Source organism: Pundamilia nyererei, unplaced genomic scaffold, assembly GCF_000239375.1.
Source record: "Pundamilia nyererei isolate P.nyererei 1_Seehausen unplaced genomic scaffold, PunNye1.0 scaffold00037, whole genome shotgun sequence".
NCBI classification, from domain to species: domain Eukaryota; kingdom Metazoa; phylum Chordata; class Actinopteri; order Cichliformes; family Cichlidae; genus Pundamilia; species Pundamilia nyererei.
The window spans coordinates 3,833,184-3,854,798 of NW_005187438.1; the positions used below are offsets into that span (position 1 = coordinate 3,833,184).

At 40.3% G+C, this 21,615-nt stretch overlaps 2 protein-coding genes across 12 annotated transcripts in view; one reads left to right on the forward strand and one right to left on the reverse strand.

The window, feature by feature from the left end:
* Window positions 1–10,310, reverse strand: part of abi1a (abl-interactor 1a) — a 49,268-nt gene extending 38,958 nt beyond the window's left edge. For 4 of the 10 annotated variants that reach the window (XM_005730475.1, XM_005730479.2, XM_005730477.2 and 1 more), the window contains exon 1: window positions 10,053–10,309. In XM_005730475.1, coding sequence (XP_005730532.1) covers window positions 10,053–10,169 — 117 coding nt within the window. In that variant the 5' untranslated portion in view covers window positions 10,170–10,309. Of the gene's footprint in view, window positions 1–10,052 lie in introns of all 10 variants that reach the window. The other 6 variants (XM_005730476.1, XM_005730474.1, XM_005730480.1 and 3 more) reach the window with 4 other exon arrangements.
* Window positions 10,311–11,806: 1,496 nt separating this feature from the next.
* Window positions 11,807–21,284, forward strand: acbd5a (acyl-CoA binding domain containing 5a). Of its 2 annotated transcripts, XM_005730486.1 has the most exons (15): window positions 11,807–11,869; window positions 12,150–12,287; window positions 12,625–12,753; window positions 12,996–13,116; window positions 14,394–14,466; window positions 14,730–14,847; window positions 14,939–14,971; window positions 15,227–15,460; window positions 15,555–15,746; window positions 16,113–16,207; window positions 16,294–16,504; window positions 16,715–16,917; window positions 19,354–19,413; window positions 19,550–19,659; window positions 19,990–21,284. In XM_005730486.1, the coding sequence occupies exons 3-15, from the start codon at window positions 12,657–12,659 to the stop codon at window positions 20,000–20,002; spliced, it is 1,560 nt and encodes a 519-aa protein (XP_005730543.1). In that variant the 5' UTR covers window positions 11,807–11,869; window positions 12,150–12,287; window positions 12,625–12,656; the 3' UTR covers window positions 20,003–21,284. The 2 variants fall into 2 exon arrangements, with proteins under 2 accessions (XP_005730543.1, XP_005730544.1); XM_005730487.1 differs by lacking the exon at window positions 14,939–14,971.
* The last annotated feature ends 331 nt before the right edge of the window (window positions 21,285–21,615 follow it).

The following is a 21,615-nucleotide window of genomic DNA, read 5'->3' on the forward strand; positions in this document are numbered from 1 at the left end:
GTAAACGCTGGGCTTTGATAACAGGGTGCTGTAATAGAAGACAGGTGGTGGCAGCAGTGGGTGAGGTGATGATAGCTAATGGTAGCATTAAGGGGGCAAAACAGGGGGAAAAAAAAATTTGACCATATGAAGACAAGAGAGGTGACAGTGCAAAAGAAAACAAACGATCAACGCAACTAATACACAAACTGTCCATATGGCTGGCTAAAAGCTCCTGACCAGGAGAGCTATAGCGCCGGCTTTTCCACGGCCGGTGTTTCTTTTAGCGGGAATCAAAGCGGCAGATGTGTTGGGCGATAACAGCCTCAGGAAGCAGGAAAGATTCCTCCAGAGGGTTCAGGGCAAAAGGCCATCTGTTGAAATCACACACTCGTTCATGCGTGCACGCAGACACCTACCACTGACGCCGCAATATGCAATGTGGTGCGTGGATTAACAGCTGGAGGGAAACAGATGAAACAACAACCGCAAACAAACAAACAAACAAACAAACCAGCCTTTACATCCATGATAGCAATTTCCAAATTGTAAGAGGATGCAGATTTTTGCTGTATAAACAGATTAGTGAACAGCTCGTGCTTAGCTGTGCAGAACTGCTGGCCTACATATCACGCCACAAGTTAGTTTAAAATAAATAAACACGGCCCCGAAGAGACGATGTGCAAGATCCATTCATTATAGATATACAGACTGCAAATGCAAATATGTTGTTTGCAATGCTGTTATAACTAAACAAAACTGCATGATTATGTTGTTTTTGTTAATGCACTGCAGCTGTGAACAGCACAGACAAACAGGCCCATTGATGTTTCGGATCACAAACGCTCAAGTGTGATGTGTAAACTCTACTGTCTCCATTTCTGTCAGACATACAAATTCATTCAAGGTTGCCAAAGCTTAAATCCAAAGAAAAGAAAACAACGTGATGCTGTTTGGGCTGCATTCTCGAACGGCTGCAGTGCAAAACGCTCCAAAACATGCACGATCGCCCGTCCTGCTGACTCAAAGTTTCCCGCGGTGTTAAGTACAGAACATGTAAGCTGATGACAGCACAAATTAACCAGTCTGTATCACTTTGAAATTGAAGGTGCAAGGCCAGGACTTAAAATTAGTGCACCACAGGCTGCCCTTTGCTGCTGTTTCCTCTCCTTTGAGACGCAGACGCTACAACGACTTGTGCGTCAAGAAAGCTGACATGACGAAGCAAATAGGCCAGGCTGATCTTTCCTGGTTTACACGAAGGTAAATGTTTTACCTGCACATTAATCAAAAGCTGACACTCTCAGTGAGCTGCACAGCCCGCTTTTCAGCTATTTCACTATATATTTCCCAAATAGTTAAATAACAGATCCCTCTTTGCCCTCTATTCTTCTTTTTCTGAACAGAATGATTCACTCTGCATTAGCTGCCAGAGCCGTGAGATGAGGTCAGCGGTGGGTGCCGGGAGGACAGATGCAACACTTGATTGCATCGCCACTGGCGGCAATCTTAGATCCTCCTGCTCTAGTTACATCCCTGGCATCCCTAGTCCCTTTGCTGGTTCACGCATCAAATCCTCAAAACCAACCAGATTTGTTGTCCAATTACCCAGCAATCTGCACATTTCTTCAAAAAAAAGACAATGGGAGAGATGTAGTAGATCCTAAAAAATGAGAACAAACAGCGCTTTAGCAGACAAGGAACAAAGGGTGTGCACAATCAGCTCAAAACAACAGCACCGGCAAGCTGAGTACACTCTTCCACGGCAGGGAGATGCAGAGAATGAGGTGGGCTCTGAGAGAGCTTTAGCGCTCCTGGGGCACTTTATCTCATATTTCTGAGCTGAGTAATGACTGAGTGAAAGAGACTATGGAATATCCAGGCAGCAGCAGACAGGCTGTCAGCACCTGAGCTGGGTTTATAAGGGGAGTAGAGAGGAATGCGCGGGCTGACTACGCACAATAAATATGTAGCTGGGAGCTGGGGCAAGTGAGATAATCAACCACCACCCTGACAGCATAAAACACAAACACACAGAGTGACAATTCTTCAAAAACCCAAAATAATTGAATGCTGCACGTACTCAAGCTGAAAAAACTCACAAAAAGATAAAGGAGTGGCAGTCACAAGAAAGGCTTTCCTGTTTTCTGCAGGGTTTTTTGAAGCTCTTGGAAGGATAGACACTCTTCATCTCACCCATCCAGTCTGGCAAGATAACGGCCACTGAAGCGCAATCGAGTTTCTGGTTTGTTTTTTTCTTAAACAAGACGCCTCCATGTCAGGCTCTGCTGGCTGCATTAAGTGCCGTAAAAAGGAAAAACTCCTCGGGGTCAGACGGGTTCCTGCTTCCGTTCCGCCCAAAAGCAGTAGCAAAAGTAGGAAATGGACAAAATGAGTATTCCTCCTGATGATCTAACACGACTAAAAGAGGACTCAAGGAACTGAGACCAAATGTCTGTTTCACTGAATCATCCAGAAATTAGGAACATGACAAAAAACAAAAAACAAAGGGTTCAGTGGTGGGATACATTTGTTGGTGTTGCAGCAAATGCTAGAACTTGCATAAACATTTCTGCTTCTTTTGATTTACACAGCTGACAAACCCATCTGGGTTAATGCGCTCTCACTTGTTCACAAGTGTGCTCAGCACACACACACACAAAAAAATTAAATCCCACACACTTTCAGGAATGTTTGGAATTCCGCAACATGTCATACATCCTCAAGAGCTGCTGAGGGGTTTCGCCATGAACCACAAGTGTGGGGGATGAGCTCGCAGAAGCCAAAAACAAACACAATGGGACAGAAGTACAGAGCTTTTTTTTTTCCCTTATCTATAATCTTCAGACTGAACATGAGGAAAAACTAATCCTAGATATTAGGCCTGACAACTCCTGCAACTTTGTCTAAAGGAAGAAAACCTTAGCAGGGATCAATCCTCTTCCCAAAGCAGTACTGTGCTGAGCTGAAAGAATGAGCCTAAATCCAGCTGGAAGGTTGTAGAGCTCACATGGCACTTTGCTGCCCAGTGATGTATCGACCGCTGATTACTGCAGACTGGACGGGGCAAGATAAGTGAGGCAGCCGAGAGCTAGTGAGCCGTTGTATTGATGTGCGGAAGGTGGAGCCCATGAACGAGAGACACGTTTAAGATCTGACCACGTGTTACCAAAGCTATTACCTGATCAATTAGTTCCCTCTGCCATCGTGCAGCGATATATTACAGCTCAAACGGAAGGCAAAACTGTGATAGCAATCTGAGACCGAATGTAACTATGTCAGTACCACTAAAGTTAAAGGAAGACTGTCGTTTCCAGTTTGCTTCTGCTGTGATTTATCTTTGGTGGTGTCCGTCTGTACTGGGACTTCCCCACGCATCCATCATATTTGCTAAGTAGATCAGCTGATATGGCTGAACTGTGGTTGAGCTTTACTTTGCAGCTAGCTTAAGACAATACCTTGCTTTCTGCTTCTTACCAGTCTAGTAACATGCATTTCAAGGCAATTACAGTCGTTGCTTTACATATGATGGAAATAAAGGTACTTTCGGTGCAGCAGGTATCTGACGCAACCATGAAAGGACTTCACTCTGAACTAAAACCCCGGCTGACAAATGTGAGATTTTCTTGAACTGACTAGGTTTTCTGTTTGACTTCCTTGTTCTAAGGTTACATTGGAAACAATTTGCTGGTCACTTTGTTCCCTAGTTGACATTTACTGCTCTGGGTGCTGGTTACTGCCAATGTATTTACCACCCCCTCATATGTCAATCGACAGTATTCTTCCCTGTGGTTGGTAGTTGCTTCAGTTGCTTGGCTAAAATTTTTCGATGGTATCTTGTTGCCACATTGCTGCAAATTGCTTTCTGTGGGGACAACGCTAACAGTTAATCAATATATCTCCAAGTTATTATTATTCCCAATTTACCAGTTACGAATGAGAAAATCCAAACTTCATAGGGCGTTCAATTCGCTACCATACACCTCTAAGAAAACCCATCAGATATTTATATTGGAGAGGCTGCTACCACTAACTTTGGGATATTTGTCCTTTAAAAACTGACTTCAGAAATGATCAAGTATCAGTCTGGGAGCCCATCAACTGATCTCCTATTTTAGCCTCTCAGAGGAACAGCTAATTTCTTGGGGTTTTCAAAAGTTACCCAAGCCAAGATGTCCTGTTCCATCTGTTATTCCCATTGGTTTACAAATGAAGACATTTTTTAAAGAGATAATAAAAAGATAAATTGATAAAATGACTGTACACCTGTATGCAACCAAACACGATCGGTCAACAGAACTACAAACGGACTACAAACAGAAACCAGAAAGATACCAGAACCACACATCTTGTCCCTTGCCTACAGATTCTTCATACTCATAAAGACATGTTTATGCTCTCTGGTTAAATCTGTGCCAATTAATAAGTCAGTTTATCACAGAACTGTTGAAGCTTTACTTTGTTTTATAAAGCCTAAATGTTTAAGAAGGTGCTAAGTGTTGAATTAACAATTTTCCGTATACACTATTATATCCACTCCTTGAGATGATTAAACTAAGAACGACCTACCTGCCGAGACAGGATGGTGAAAGTGACTCTGGAACGTGTGAGGAATAAAGAAAACCTGCACATGAAACAACTTCAGTCCCTCCTTTTACAAGGTCTCGGCTCTCTAAAATTAAAAATTAAAAAAAAAAAAAATAACACTGCAGCACGATAAGTGAATTCATAATTCCTTCTCCTCCCTCAAAGGGGCAGATGGAGGCTGACTGAAAGGCCATAAGGTCTACCTGACCTTGAAAATCTGCCAGCACGCTATTAGAAATTCCTTCAGTGTGTCAGGGAAGAGACACAAAGGGGAAGTTTGCACATGAAGGAAACTCATTAACCTTTATTGAGAGACTTGGTAATTGCTTCATCTGGCAGAAAGCACAAAGTGCTTAACTGATAAACAAGCAAAAAAACACTAAAAGTTGGGAAAGGCTTTACTCCTTATGAATCCAACTGTAAGCCGAAACAGTACCATCAGAATGAATCCGACTGTCCAAAACTCCCACACTGTAACAGATCAGTTCAACAGTCTGGATCAAACCAACCCCATCAGCTGAGGGGGAGGAGTGACAGGTGGTCAAAAGGATGAATGGGTCTGGCTGGTAGGCTCAGAGCCGCTAGGCCTCTCCGTGCTGCAAGAAAAACCAGGCCACTCCACAGAGAGCAGGAGAGAGGGAGAGGCAGAGAGAAAGGACAGGAAATGAGGACTCAAAGTAACCCAGAGAGGCAGAGCTATGTTAAAAAAAAACAAAAACAAAAAAAACACAAACCTATATTTATCACCTTTAGGCAAGACTGGCCCTCTTCCAAGAGAAAAACTTTCACGAATTCTCCTGGGAAAAGCAGCACAGGACAGGTACACCAAGGTTATATGACCGGGATTGTCAAACTACTGATCGATGGCCAGGCCTCGCCTCTTACATGTGATGCTGCCAGCATCGATCACAAGCTCATATTTTAAAACAACTCATTCAGGAGCAGCCCGCACTTCCTTTTTTCCTTTTTTAAAGAAAAAGTGGGCATCGTGCTGCCTCAGCACAAACAAACAAAAAAAAAAAAAACACTTTCTTGCAAGACAGAATTTACTCTGACTTATGACCTCCTGGTTTTCTACATAACACTTCCATTTCCCCTTTTTTCTTTTTTCCGTTGTAAACATCTCACTATACTATAGAGATTAAATGATGAGAGAGTTAAATATGATCGGCAGGACTGACTATCTGTCCTGGTGTACCACTCCTTTTGCCCTATGACAGCTGAGATCTGGCTTAAAGAAGGCCTTTAAACAGTGACTATGCACATAAGCATGACTTGTTCACATACAGTTAACACAGAGTCTGTGTTACCTTACTTAACAGAAATCTGTCGGTTTTACTGCACTTTTTGAACATTTGACAAACAAAAGTGGATTTTATCCTTAAGTAAAAAAACTGACGGGCACAATATTTTATGCTGAAAAAAAACAACAACAAAAAACTCTGAACTTTCGTTGGACGAACTCTTAAGACATTTGATGGATACCTGCCCAAAGACCAAGAAAAAAGGAACAAGGATAAGCTGCTGTTAACGTTTTTACCACAATCTGGGTGGTACTCGTGTTTGCTTGAAAACCTTTATTGGTTTTAACCACTTTGTCACTATTAGTTTAAAGATTAAATATTTATTAAGTTTAGATAAGCTTTAGTTTTACATTTTTAGCTTTCAGCAGAATTATCCAGACAGTAAGCAGCTGCCTTTAGGGCCACAAATAGCTTTAAATGTATATGCAGTAGTGCTCCCCAAGATCCTGTTAACCATGATATACACATAAGAAACCGATCAATTATAGTTATTAGCTCTAATTTCAGTTTAGTTTCCATTCGGTTAGTTTCCAAAGTGGGTTTTGGTCATTTCCGTTTAGTTTTGGTTTTAAATCACCATGATGTGGGTGGTGTTTGTCAGTGGAAAATAGACATTACAATACAAATATATCTCCTCATGCTGTAGAGGAATCTTAGCTTCCTGATCCTTGTTGGTTTGGCAAATTTAAACACACCGTCGAAAAGTAAAAATAATAATAATTCTTGTTCAAGTAAAAAATTGTTTCAGCTAGTTTTAGTCTTTTTCATCAGTCCAGCTGTTTTTATTTTCTTTACACATACTTTTAGTTTTTAGCTTCTTTTTAATAACCTTTATTAGAAATTCCTAAATACATTTATCTGAAAAGATGAAATCAGAGCATGTTTGGCTTTTGTTGCTTGAAAAATAACTCAGCTGACTAATTCATTTTTATGATGTTGTTTCCTGAGCTCTATAGATAACAAATACAGCCTAAGCATGACTATTAAAGCCTGAATTGTGTCATTACTGTGCTGACAACCCTCTCAGTGCGTCCTCTAGCCAACATGGCCAGGTGGCCCACTTTGCATACGGTAGACGCGTCCTTGTCGCAGAGGTTACACAAACATGGCTCTGATTTGCATGAATGAAAAGGGGTTTTGAAAACAGCTAAATATTCCAATCTTTCTAATCAAAAGATCAATCAGAATAAACTGAACTGAGGTATGTTAATGCGAATCTTGTCTTGTTTTTAGAGGCACTTCCTGACACACAGAAAAGGCATTTCCAGGGAGTCGGTCTTCAGAGTCAGCAGGGCAAACAGGAAGCATAACTCTGACCCGTCAGTGTGTCATATGCCACGCACGCACAGCTCGAAACGCGCTCTCAGACCAACAAAAGTCACTATCAAGTTGGAAAAGTGGGGCAGAGATCTGTCCTTGGTTAAACAGAGCTCTCACAATCTGCTTCAGCCCGCTGAGCTGCACTATAGTCCGCATAACCCCAAAGTCCCGATGACACAAGCACAGAGAGAAAGAAGCAGGGATGGAAATGTGAAGGAGGAGTGCAGAAAGGACGGGCCGAGTCAAGCTGAGGCATGTTGATATGCGCGTGTTTTCGAGTGTGTGCGTTTCTATCAGACACAGAGAGCAGGAGAGAGTGTCTGCAGCAGACAGAAAGGGCTTATGAAAAGTGCACTCGCTTCACAGAGAGCTGGCGACGTGTGCTGAAAAGCTTAAAAATCCCTCTTTTTTTTTTTGACGTCAGCGCTTCAAACAAGGTGCTCGACTAAAATACAGAGGCAGGATCAGACGCACGCCGCAGAACTTTTTGTACAGTTTAGTTAAAGTCTGAACTAAATTTACATCAAATACTGAGCTGCGGCCCGTCAGCATCATCCACTCCTGCTGCACCTTTTATGTACAGCCACGCACACATAAAGACATCAGAAGGCAGCCGCTGAGATGCTCTTGCGAGTTTTCAGCTCATTAGTTTGGAGGGGGTTGAGTCCTATGACACCATTTCGGGAGCATCTTCTAAAGATCTACACGGCAAAAAAAAAAAAAAAGCATGCGTTATCAAGCTCAATCTACAAGTAATTTTTGAGAAAGTAGAAGAAGAAAAGCCTATTTTACTAGTTTTAATGTGATGAAATCTGATGAAACCGGCCTGGTTCTAGTCCCCAAATGCACTAACTGCAAGTCACTTTGGACAAAGCACAAACAAACTGAGCAATTCATTTAAGGCAGCAAAAACGACGGAAAAGAAGGAAGGAAGGAAGGAAGGAAGGAAGGAAGGAAGGGGCAAAAACTGAAAATTAGTAATCAATATTGTTACGATTAAAAAGTTTTAAATAGTTTCTCCTAACCCCTCTACCAGTTGTGCACTCTTCATGAGCCTAAGGCTTCCTGTTAAAAGGGAGTTCTTCCTCCCCACAGTTGCCAAACGCTTGCTTATATGAGAATCAGCTGATCGTCGAGTTTCTTTTTCTACATACAGATATAAATTTATCTGTGTCGCACCAGCTTAAATAACTTCAGAGCTCAACACAAAAAAGCAAACCCATCTCGACCACAAGATCTGAGTGCGAGCGTTTAAAACGAGGCATGCTGATAAAAATGAACTTACAGCAGACAAACTATGATTTAAGTGACTATTTTAATTTTAAAGTTTGTCAGTATTGCTTCACTGTGGGAAATCACATTGAGACCTCTCGTTCTACAACTGGCTGTAGCACAGAAAGTCCCATAACAAGGAAATTCCCACGTTTAGTTCCACAGCACTGCTTTTCACAGGAAACAGAAAGAAAACGAAAACTCTCAACTTTATGGCAAAAGTGGCAAGAAAAGCTGCTTGACGGCCTCAAAAATGAGACAAAGTAGTCAAAGCTTTGCCCTGCAGCATTTGCGCAGGCACCCTGCCGCAGGGCAAAGTTGCCTAATCTTGCGAGGACAAGGAAGAAAACAAAATTACAGGGAGTCCTTGGGGAGTACAGCTGGAGAGGACACACCCTCTTTAGCTGATATGGGTGGGTTGTCTTCCTGCTGAGAAAAAAAAATGTGGGCTCTCTTTTCACTGCAAATGTTTGCCTGTCACATTGGTGCTCTGTCTTTTTTAGCAGCGGCTCACCACATTTGCTAGTGCCCTAAAAAAAGCAAAGCCATTGGTGGTTATTAGACTTTGTAATGAAGTTGCAGCATGGTAATCACGTCACATCACATCCTGGCCCACATTTATTCTAGAAAAAACAGCACGCAGACACAGTAATACTCCCTGTATTAGGTTACAGTAAATTAGCTGCCTTGTTATGAAAAAGAAACCTAGCAGAAATTAAAGCATGAATAATCTGAATGAGGGATTTAAAAAAAAAAAAAAATCAATACTGCCAACCTTTATTGACCAACTAACAAGGACTTTATAGTCTTCTCTGCTTCACAACCCAGCTCCAAGCCAACTATATTATCCTGAACAAGCTGCTTTCTGCACATTCTATGATTTTACAGTACATTTAACAGTTTAGAAGTAATGCAGCAACAATAAACATCAGAGCATTTGCACTAAGTGCTCGCAAGTCCATAATGTAGACAGTATAGCATCACTTTAACGTCCCTGAAGTATCCCAGTGGGGGGCTTAAACTGTTTTTGTGGTATTAAATGGTGAGTTTATTGACCTTAAGGAATGTAAAGGGCTGCTACGTTCATGTAGACTTGTAGTTATACTGTGGTTTTCACTTTAACGCACGTAAACCCAACTCACTACTAAAGCAACGAAACTGCTGTAACTTTGTCCTCGAAATAAAACTATCTTTTAGGATAGGGTGTAACATAATCAATGGCCTGCCTTTAAAAAAACACACAAAAAAACACATGGGCCTTCCTTATCAGCAGTGACAGTGGAGGCAGTTTAGAAGCGAGCCAGTGTACTACTAATTTTTTTGTTAAAAAAGAAAAAGTAGACACACCCTCTGTGTAAACGGAATGAATGTGATCAATGGTGCGGGGCAGACGGGGGCTCTTTAAAACGTCCCACGGCCGTAAAAGCCCCGTGGGTAAAGTGTTATCACAGCTCCGAGCTTTTAGGGATCATTTGACGAGCCAGTCCACTTCTTTATCCACGTTTCCTGTCCCAACAACCATTCAGTCCGGAGCTTTCCGCGACAAAAGGCGGACCACAGATACAACAACCCTGTGGCTCACTCACTTACCTGGACATAATTGTTCTCGCAGTAGTCTGCTACTCTCGTCAGGTTTTGGTAACTCTCCACGAGCGCTCTTTTACCGGCCGGAATCTCTTCCTCTAACAACATTTGTAGCTCTGCCATCTTAACATCTCTCCGCAGAGCCTCCCTTCCCTCTCTGCCTTTCCTTTGATTGAAACAGCCACCAGCCCAGCTCTGCCTCAAAAAAAAAAAAGAAAAACCCTTTGCCTGCTATTGTGGGATTCCTGCCTGCCCTCGCTTTGGCTTAACGTCAAAGCGAAGATCGTGTGTACTAATGAGGAGGATCACTACACCCGCAATATTGTGTACGAACATTTTACTCTCGATTTTATTTCATTTTAATTCAGCACAAGGAACAGGAGAAACAAGTGTATTTGAGAGTATTTGAGATATATTAGGAAAACATTTGTAGAAAAAAAAGCCAAATTGATAATTTACAGTGAATATATGTATTTGACCAGTTTTACTTAGAAATTTTAATTCATTTTGGATGAAAATGGTAATTTTGGAATAAAGAAAGTAATTTTAGGTGAGTTATTATTTTATTTTTTGAAGGAAATGGTGCAGAATAAAACGTTATCTTATTGCAGTATATTCTACAATATTCTAAATGGCAACATTTTTTATAACAACAGAGAAAATGCTACATTTTTAAAATTAATAGAACATTTTTAGACATTTTAAATTCATTGTTGTGACAGTACTGAGCAAAATTTTGACCCAGCCTTCATTTCTAGATATTTTTCCTGGAAAATGTCAAACATGTTATTGAAACATGAGCGAACATACATGCGAAATATAGCATGAAAGACAGAACCAGTTTGTACAATTATAATACGCTTGATTGTCTTCTTTTGAATGTCTTTTTGATGAGTCCAGTCTCTTTCGGGGTTTTATCTTCTTTCTTTTTTTTTAAGGACAAGACTTCCAGACACTGTTTATCTGCTGTTGATCGCTTTTTAGGCCTAGCACCTCTTCTTTTGTCTTCCACTTGTCCTCAATTTTTAAGGGTGCACTGCACACTGTGCTGAGTTTTTAGGTTTTTGGTTCAAAAATTCTATTTATGCCTGTCAAACTGTGTTATCTTTGGGATTTTTTAGATGAGACTAAAAGTAAAACAAGTGCCTAAAGACACTATTTAAATTTAAAAATTGGTTCTTTACCGGTTTGTCTGTTATTCATTCATTTTAATTTCATTCATTCATTTATTTGTTCATTTCAGGCACAACAAAAATACATATATTGAACATAAAGTGCACAAAAAGTTATGCATAGATACAACAGTGGGTCCTCTCTTGAGTTGGGCTTCTTTCCTTATGCTTAAATGATGCACAGGTCAGTTTTATAAGGGGTTTAATGAACAGGAAAAAAATCCTCAGCAGCCCATATCCAAAGAAAAACTTAGAAAGAATTCAGAAAGCCTGGGGAACTTTTGCTCAAGAGCACTTAAAAATAATAATACAAGAACATCTGGCTACTTGAAAGCAAAATATAAAGAATTTTGATTTTTATTTGAAGAAAATATTTATTTTATATATGTTTTAAGCATACCTCTAGCCCTGAGTTCATACTGAACCACAGATACAGAAAGATACATACCTATACAGATGTGGGAATATATATTAGCAGGGTATGTATATGTAATGTAAGTCCACTTTACATCAGAATGTATGTCGCGAGGTGTGGACGAGGAATTAGGTAGAAGAATATTGCATGCAGTTATTGTAGGATCGCGTTCAGTGTCGCAGCTTTAGGGAAGAAGGCGTGTTTCAGACAGATAAGATAAAGGATCTAAGGACAAAGTGAGAGCTCTAGCTTTTTTCTGCTATCGACCTATCAGTTTTCCAACGAAGAGGGAGGGGGAAAGAAAAAACATGGATCTGTCTAGAGCATGTTGGGATATGTAGTTTTGCGTGTCGAACTGTCGCGACATGAGTTTGTGTTTTCAGCCATAAGAGCGAAATAACATTATATATTTCACTTCTCATCAGCTTTCTCACTTGTTTGACTTTAATATGTTGTTTTTATATCCAAACCATATTTTCACAGTTTGTTTTGTTTGTTTTCTTCATGTGGACGCAGAGGATTGTGGAGTTTGTAGGCGCCGTCGATATACAACAATAAGACTACAATTCCCACAGTGTGTGCTGTTCATGGCGTCTGGTCAAGGGCTAATGACAAGTCGCCTTCTGACAAACAGATAGGCCCGTGATTTTAACGGTAAGTAACGACGGTTTTAAGCGGTTTCTTTCTCGAAAGTGTGTCAGTGTAGATACCGTTTAGCGGGAACGACAGTGTCGCTAAAGCTGTGCCACACGTTAAACGTTGTGTCCTAGATATCCAACTGGCTCAGCCTCCTCCTACTGGTGGTCGTAACATATTGTAGACAGTTAACTTTCAAGTATAGCTGGTCGCATTAGCGTCGCAAAAGTCTGCTCGTTTGCAGACGAAAACAAACCAAACTGCTGCTCCGAGCTAGCATAAATGCTATAAACAAACGCTTTTAACGTTTTGTTTTTGTTTTTGCAGTTGTCGTGAGTTTGTTTACTGCTTGCAGGTGTTGTTGTTGTGCTGTCTGCGAGTGACACGATGGAGGTGGAGAGCGTCCGCGTGGAAGATGAAGGGCGCCTGACCCAGATGAGGTTTGATGCCGCCGTGAAGGTGATCAAGAGTTTACCCCCGAATGGTGAGTGAACACCTCACTCGAAGCTCTCTTTCTCTCTCACACACAGACACACATATATACACACACAGGCCAGTTCAACCAGCTCAGCTACCCCCGGGCAGGTGCGGTGCAGCAGCTTGTGCGCTTTAAATAATCCACTTTGTCCCCAAGCCATCACAGATTTGAAAGAAATAGAAATCAGCCACAACTCTGCACGTTGAGGGTAAGGCTTTTTTATGTGATGAGAGTTTTCTTTTCCTCAGGTCCCTTTCAGCCCTCCAATGACATGATGCTCAAGTTCTACAGCTACTATAAACAGGCCACTGTGGGACCATGCAGCATACCCCGACCTGGCTTCTGGGATGTAGTTGGAAAGGCGAAATGGTAAGTTAGGGGGCGGTGGTGGTTGTGCGCTTAGGATTCCTTCAGAACTCAATTCTATGGGGAAAAAAATTTGATTTCAGGGTATAAAAGGAATAATTTGTGCCAAGAGCAATCAGTATACTAAATAATGAGATGCTGTGTTGCTATGATTTGTTTGATTTGTTTATGGCTTGGTGAACCAAAGACAATTTTCCCTCGATGTGTGTAATAAAGTCTATTCTACTCTATTTCTCCTGCACTAATGGTGTAACAGGAAGATGCATGCACTTCCCCACGCTCCTTGTTTTAAATCTATGTGGATCAGTGTACTTTTAAGAATAGTCCCCCAGACACAAACCCTGTTGCTGTAATGTTTTATCATATTTTATTATTCTCTGACGATCACATCAAGACAGCTTGTGATATTCAGAAATGAAAATCTCACTCTGTTAAGCTCAGGCTGTGTCAGGTGATCTCTGGACTCATTAAAATATATCAGTTACCTCTTACCCACAAAGCTGGACAGTTTCTCTCAAGGAGGGGCTTGTACCTGTGTGTTTTCTCAGTCCTTACACATGCTGGATACAGTCTGTCATTAAGCATTGAGTTTGATCACAAACCTTGAAGCCCTTGCTCACCATGATCTGCTTTGTCCTTCTGTAGACTCAGATATAGCTATATTCTTATTTGCAAGGCAGTTTTTGATCTACTAGGTTGGTCAAAAGAAGTGCGGGATGTTACTGTTTTTGGTCTCAAGACTTATTCCTTCTGTAGTCATTTAAATGTTTAGATTCAGATAACTTGATTAATACCAAAAAGGTCAATTTGTTTGTACCTGTTAAGCATCTGGTCTCATAAATGAATTTTAAAGGACTTTGCGGCAGTTGCTTGAACTCTCCTGGCCTGTTTTTGGCCTGGTTTCTACGCAGCTGCTGATTGCACCGCTGCCTGTTCTGCCCAGGACACCCTTGAAAAAGTTATTTTTAATCTTAAACACGATATTTTCGTGGTTAAATAAAGGCTAAATGAACACGTTTCATGGGTAGGTACAGTTTTTAATGAATGTTTAAGTGTCTGTCAGACTGTGATCCAAAGTTAGTAAATTAGTTTGTGTCCTCAAATAGTCTTTCCATATTGACTCAGCTGAAAACTGGAGCTGGCACAAAGGCCTTCAAACACACTTTTGCTGACACATGACATTCTCTTCTGTGTGTTCCACCTTATAAAATTATATAACAGTGCATGTTTTCTTCTTTCGCTTGCTTTTATTTATTTTATTTATGTATTTATTGTGATAGGGATGCCTGGAATTCTCTGGGAGAAATGTCCAAAGAAGAAGCAATGGCATCCTATGTTGATGAAATGAAACTGGTACGTTTGCCGTCCATCTCCCACCTCTTGAAGCACCTTTTTAACCTGTCCGTGTTTCATGTCCTTGTGTGTAATCAAATGACACAAGCCATGTGAAGAGTAACACAGATACATTGCCTTTACAGTCATCTGAATCAGGAATAACCCTGTTACACCAAATAATTTATGCCGCAATTCCGGTACTTTGAATTTAAAGCACTTCCTGGTTGTTTGTGACTGTGGGATAATATTCTCATTGTGCTCGCTCTGGATTTGGTTTTCAGATCCTAGAGGGGATGCCCATGACTGACGAGGTGGAGGAGCTGTTAAAGGTCCTCGGCCCGTTCTACGAGCTGGTGGACGAAAAGAAAAAGATCGCGCAGATATCAGACCTGAGCACAGGTTGGTGTTTCCTCGCCAGGTGGATTGCCCACACGTTTTACTTTGTGATGTGGAGTTTAACCTCTTTTTTTGCCTCTTGTTATACGCTCAGCCCGTTTGACTCAGTTTGCTAGGCAACTGGAAGGCAAGTACATTACTGTGTAAACACACGGGTCTGTTGATATACTTTACTTCCTGTCTGGTGTTGTAGCTCAGATGCTTTGAGTCCTTATTAGCAGTCATAGAAAGCTTGCTTGTAGCTTACCACAGTTAAGGTTCCCCTTACAATCAGAAATGGACACATTTCATTTTAATATGTTAACATCTTAAGCAAGTATTCGTGAGCTTATAAAATTCTTTCTGTTTGTGTGTGTGTGTGTGTGTGTGTGTGTGTCTGTAGGGTTTGGCACAATGATGAATTCAATGGCATCAAAAAGTGTCGCAAAGAGCATTGTTAGAAACATGGAAATGAACGGCACTCTGGAGACACGGCCTGCAAGGCTTAAACAGAAGGAAGTGAGGTCAGAGGAAGATGCGCTGCAGGATGATGATGAGGAGGAGGAGGAAGATGACGATGAGGAGGATGAAGAGGAGGAGGAAGAAGAAGAAATGGTGACAAGGGAGGTCAGAAAAGGTAACAAAGTTGCTCCTTTTGAGTATGAATATCTGAAATGACATTATTACATGTTAGATGCAGATTTCCTCTATCTTCTATATTTTTTCCACAGACAAAAAATCTGGACCATCACAACCAAAGAAGAAAACTTTAGCTAGGAGACAAAAAGCTCCGCTGTCAAACGGTAAAGTCGCTAACGGGGCCACCCATCTGACCAATGGCAGTCATTCCAGAGCTGCTCTGAACAGCGACAAGTCCCAGGAGGGTTCACTTGGCGAGCCTCTGCTCAACGGACACAATCCAGGTAGGAAAACCGATATTCCAACATAGGGCTCTGTTTCAGCCCACAGTACATCCCTACAGCGGTCCGAAACAGTCATTGAGGACTCACCAACACTCAAGCTGTCTGAGCACCATGTGATCAGATAATCTGCTAAGCTTCATTCCCAGAGCTGCAGCACACATTGAATCTCAACACTTAACACATCCGCTGCTCCTGGGACAGGCTTAATGGAGAAAATTAATGGTTCTGTAGAAACTGAGAAAAAAGCCCCTAATTCAGTGAACTTCCTCTTTGTCACTCTGGTAATTACAGTGCAGACTAGTCATCACAATGGAGAACAAGTCTTGAGTTTTGTGTGCCCTTTTGCCCTCTTTGTAATGACATTAGATCCAAGTGTAGCTGCGTCTGCACCCAGTCACCTGACCAGCGACTCAGACAGCGAGGTGTACTGTGACTCTGTGGACCAGTTCGGACAGGAAGAGGCAAGTAAAAACTTAAACATCACAGAAATATCAGCTGGGTTTAGCCCACTGAACTGTTTTTTACTCATCTTGTTGTTTTTCTGAAGAACTCGGAGCATAACCGCTCTCTGGATGATTTGGATGAAGAAGAGAACCACCTCCAGCCGCCTCTGGAGGAGAGACGGGAGACTCAGGAGGATGTACAGGGTCCATTGCAGGTTGTCAGATGTGGAGGAGAAGATGGAGAGGCAGGTGGAGCAATGTCACAGAGGCTGAATGTGACTGTGCCTGGTGGCTCTTCAGTCAGAAGAGGAAGGGGTAAGGCTGCATTCACAGGGTTTTACACTCGCATTTAAATGTTATGAAATGCAATCACAAGGATGACAGCATGATTCTGTGGAGCCGGCAGCTCTGTGTGGCTTTTGTTTTTCCATTTAGTGGCCTTTCAGTGTCACAAAGACTGTCCTTCCATTGTATGCGCTGACACCCGAGCATGTGTCAGTTATTCAAATTCCATTCTATTTTTAGGCTCCAGGTCTCCAGGCCTTCGCCCTGGATCTCAGATGCCCATGCACAGTGCTGGAGATGGAGACGGGGGCCACTGGGGAGGTGCAGGAACACCTGGAGCGAACCTGAATGAGCAGATCGTCGTGGCGCTGGCCAGACTGCAGGAGGACATGCAGAGCGTCCTGGAGAGACTGCACACACTGGAGGCTCTAACTGCAAGCCAGGTCTGATGATATTCCAATGAAAGTGACTCGAAACAAAAAATACAATGTGGCTTCTTTGAGGCTTAACTAAGAAAAAATAATAGATAACATCAAGTGTTATCTACATCTTTCCACTCTGTGTGAATACTTTCTGGTCTTTATAAGCAAGTTAAGTATAACACTATTTTTTTAAATATAAACATAGCTGTGTCAATGTCATTGATCGTTGATCAGTAAAATAACAACCTTTTATTTATTTATTTATTTATTTATTTATTTATTTATTTATTTTTTCCTGATGTAAACAAGGTAATGGCTAAATAAAAATTAATGCATAAAGAGAAAACTATGATAAAGTGCACATACACTTTTGTCAGCGCATAACAATGAGATGAAAATAGTCTGGCGAGGTGACAGCCAATCAGAGCTAAGTAAGTTGTGTAGAAAAAAAAAAAAAAGAGTAAGCTCGCCTTCTCTTTTTTAATTTTTTGCCTTTTTTAAAAATGTCAGTATTATTTTTATTTTATTCATCATTTATATTTATTTACAATTTATTTAAAAATAATAATTCTTTGAAAATTAATCTAGTGCAGTAAGGACAGATATGCATATTTGACTCGACTAGGCATACGGACACATTTCACATTTGATGTCAGGAAAAAAACTTTGTAAGTCTCTCCTCTGTAAAAACACGGCAAACTTTTACAACTTTTTGTTTTATTTAACTAAATCAGCTTTAGATTTAAGCGACAATAATCACACACACACACACACACATAATCTTATGACATTTTAGTCAAAAAACTATGACTAAATCTAAATCAAAATTTCCTGTCATAATTACACTATGTAAACTTAGAACTATACAGCAAATGATTAAACTACTCGTGGTGGCTTTCTGCGGTTTATAGACTGCAAGACTGACAGCAATGTTAAGCTATCTATGGTGAGTAAAATGAGCTGGCAATGGAATTTGATTGTATTACTCATATATTAAATAAAGTAGCATCAGCTACAGGACTGGACAGCTGGCTAGTGACAGGATAATAACTTACTGTAAAATATTGAAGAAGACAAAGTAAACAAAACTAGAAGCTAACTAAGTAACCTCTCTATACAGTAGGTGCTTTCTTATCATAATGCTACAGGTTTATTTTTATGTGTATTTCATTTTAACAGGAAGCTGGGATTGTGCAAGAGTCTCCTGTCCAAAATTGGCTGCAGTTCAAACAGCAGTGGTTACACTTTATACACAGTGACATTAGGACAGAGAAGGGAAACGCAGGTGGTCATAGTGTCATAAATAAAACAAGTGAAAGGCAACAGTTTGAAGAGCTGAATTCAAATATGATGCACCTAGTGGTGAATTATGCTAAACTACATGGATTTTTTTATATAAATTATATATAAGAACTGGTCTTTGTTTCAAGAACCAAGAACTTTGTCTTAATAAAACTATTGACATAAAACAGCAGTGCAGTGGTTAGCACTTGTTGTGTGGAGTTTGCAGGATCTCCGTGTGCCTCCGCGGGTTTCCTCTTTGTATTGCTGCTTCCTCCCACAGTCCAAAAAAGACATGTTCAGTTAATCAGTCATTTGTAATTCGCCGTTGATGTGAGGTAGATGGCCATATTTTGCTATATTGAATTCATTAGGACGATTAGGTATCCCACTTCAGGTGGGACTGAATATCATTCATTTCCATCCTGTCTCACACATTTAGATAATGTCCCATATTTTGATTTACTCTAATATTAAAAAGTTAACAGACACTTTTCATCCAAAACTGCAGGTTAACCTGTCACCATCTTTTGGTGCCAGTGGAAAAGGACATGGAATAATAAGGACTTAAAGGCTACTTGCAAGTGGATAAGGCCAGTAACTCACAAGAAATGGTTTCTGAGAAAGAGATGTTGCAGATTTGTAGACAAAGTGGAAAAGCAGCTGAAATAACAGTTACTGGGAGAGATGACTCTAAGAAAACAAACAGAAGTTTGTATCATATTCAGGATGTAGCACAGGATGAGTTCTGTGTGTATAAAGCAAATAAATATATATTTTTTTAGCCACGGTCCAGACCTTGGACACAAAGAACCTTCAGCTTCTGTTGATGCTTACTGTTTACCCAGAAGGAGTTTGCAAAAGACATTCATTTAAAAGTTAGCTTGTTGGAATCCGCTAACTGCTCCGCTTAATAACATTTAAAAAAAGGAAGTAAAATTTTTGCAAAAAAACCCAAAAATATATAATATATAGATTTCTATGTGGCTTTAGAAATTTAAGATAAGATATACTTCAGTTATCCCAAAAGCTGGGAAATCACTTTGACAGCAAACAAATATAAAAAAAACAGACTAGCTCAATAAAATAGTTTCTTAAATTAAATCTCATAAAGGTTAAATGAATTGCTTAATAAATCACTAATAAAATAAATATAAGTTCTCTTTCTTTTGGCAGGCAAGATCAGTGGCTCTGTCTCCTACTTATGCATCTCCCCCAGTGAATAATAGGAGTCAGGTAAACGGTTGCAGTCTTCATTCAATTTTTGAAAACAATCTACTGAATTTCCAGCTGATTCAATTAATTTAAACCATGTGTTCATTATTAGAAGTTAACAAGTTTCATTTGTAATAGCAATTTTTTGTCCTCCTAGAAACCGTCCTGGTGGCCTTTTGACATTTCACCAACCAGTTTGGCCTTTGCTCTTATATGGCCATTTGTGGTACAGTGGCTTATCCGCCTATACTTGCAGAGGAGGAGAAGGTAAGAAATATATGGACAACACACATAGTCCAAAATTAGGTGAAAATTCACAACCGGCACTTAACAGACTTTTCCTCGGTCGTTAACAATAACGATGAGTGAGTGGAAGTTTTTTGGTTTGTTTTTTAATCTTACTAAAATCGCATTGACTCATATGAGGTTCACTCCATTTCTTTGGCTACATTGGTTTTGCTATAAAGTGCTTAAAAGATTGTCTGACTTTAAGGTTTAAAAAAAAAAAAGTCTTTGCTTTCGTAAAGTGTCCCACACTTTTCAGGTATTTCTGATATTAACTAATTTCATTTTTTCCTTTTTCTTTTTCTCCAAAAGACGAATCAACTGAACCCAGTGACACCTTAAATCACCGTGGGCACGACAATAACAAATCCCCAAAATATTATGGCTGGGTTGCTAATGGCTGTAACTCTTCCCCTGCTTAGACCCATGGCCCAGTAATTAGCTCTTGCACTATGAAGAAAGCCCCTAAAACTAACGAGAGCGAGGAAGCAGTCTCTCAGGCGCGTTGCAGCGTGGAGGTGGAGTCACAAAGGAAGATGAAAGTATGGGCTTGCTGTCTGTGATTATCCAACTGTTTCAAGATGAATCTACTGTATTGGATTTTTTTTCTCTGTAAGAAATGGTCTGAGTCCAGCTGTAGAGTAGCTTCTCAATTATTTCCGTAACTGAGATATTATTGCACACAAATCGGCGTTTTCAGCTTAAGGTTTCATTTGATGTTACTAGAAATGTCCCCAATTCACTTTCATTAGTTGCCCAGGTAATGCTGCTATAGTAAAATATTGTAATTACTGTAGAAATGAGGAATAAATGTATTAATGTACTGAAATGTGAGATTCTTTTTAATTCTAAGTTAATATTTATTGCTTTTAGCAACAGTTGCAATGAAGACGTTGCTGGCCAGCTTTCAGCTGTAAAAGTGAGATTTCTGTTGAAGTGAATGTTTGTGTGTAGGTCAGACCAGGTTCAGGATGTTTTCATCAACGGTTTTGCTACATATCAGTCTGCACATCACTTCAGATTGTTTTGTACTTTAGTTTCTAAATAGAAGAAGTGCCTCAGCATTACAAGGTATTTTGTATTGTAGGCATTATGATTTCTTACATTCTCTTATTGTAGCATAACCCTTGCATTCCTGGACCAAATTCAGACTAATTGTACTACTTAGTGAGCCATGAATTAGCAGAAATCTTCCAATCTGATATCCGATATCTAATGCATAATGTTTGTCACCATCTGTCGTTTATGCATTTTTGTTTTCTGTGTTGTTTCATTTTAATGTGTGAAGAATTTCATTGGGATGATAGTAATCGTGAATTGTTTGCAGAGCAGCGAGCTCCATATAAATTGTATACAATAGCTGTACAGTCCAAACAAAAATGCAATATTTTAATTGCATCTGTGTGTAATATGATGCCATATTTACAAAGTATGGCATCTGCATTAGCACTGATCTTTCCAGCGCTATTATGTTTTAATTAAAGAAAAAAATGCAATAGTTTACCTTTCTACTGAAATGTACTAAGGCTTTCTCACCCTCTCTGCCTGTGGATAGAGTGGTGTTTGCATGTGATAATCTCAGCCTGAAATAAAGTTTTCACAAAGCAGGTTTGTCCACTTTATTTCAAATAAGTGGTTACTTGAGACCTCACAATAAATCTACTATAGCCAGCAACAACTGCCTACACACTGTGCCCACTACACCAGCAGCAGTTGTGGGTCTGAGGATTTCATCTCAAATACCTAAGAGCACTCGGAGTACAAGTGGTTCGCAGGTCGAGCTTTGGATTGGCCTCCAGACCATCACTGAACTGGTCATGTTAGATGATTAACGTTCACCTGACTCTTCAACATCCGTCAAATATAGTCAGTGTGACCCTGCTCTCATCTGTGAAGAGAACAGGGTGCAAGTGACGGATCTTTTAGTTCTGAGTGTAC

Bases quoted from the DNA above. Each gene is read 5' to 3' on its own strand.
- acbd5a (XM_005730486.1), top strand. From the start codon at position 12,657: ATGGAGGTGGAGAGCGTCCGCGTGGAAGATGAAGGGCGCCTGACCCAG. The intron at 14,972-15,226 runs GCAAGTACATTA...GTGTGTCTGTAG, and splicing joins GTTTGCTAGGCAACTGGAAG to GGTTTGGCACAATGATGAAT. The intron at 16,208-16,293 runs GCAAGTAAAAAC...GTTTTTCTGAAG, and splicing joins ACCAGTTCGGACAGGAAGAG to AACTCGGAGCATAACCGCTC.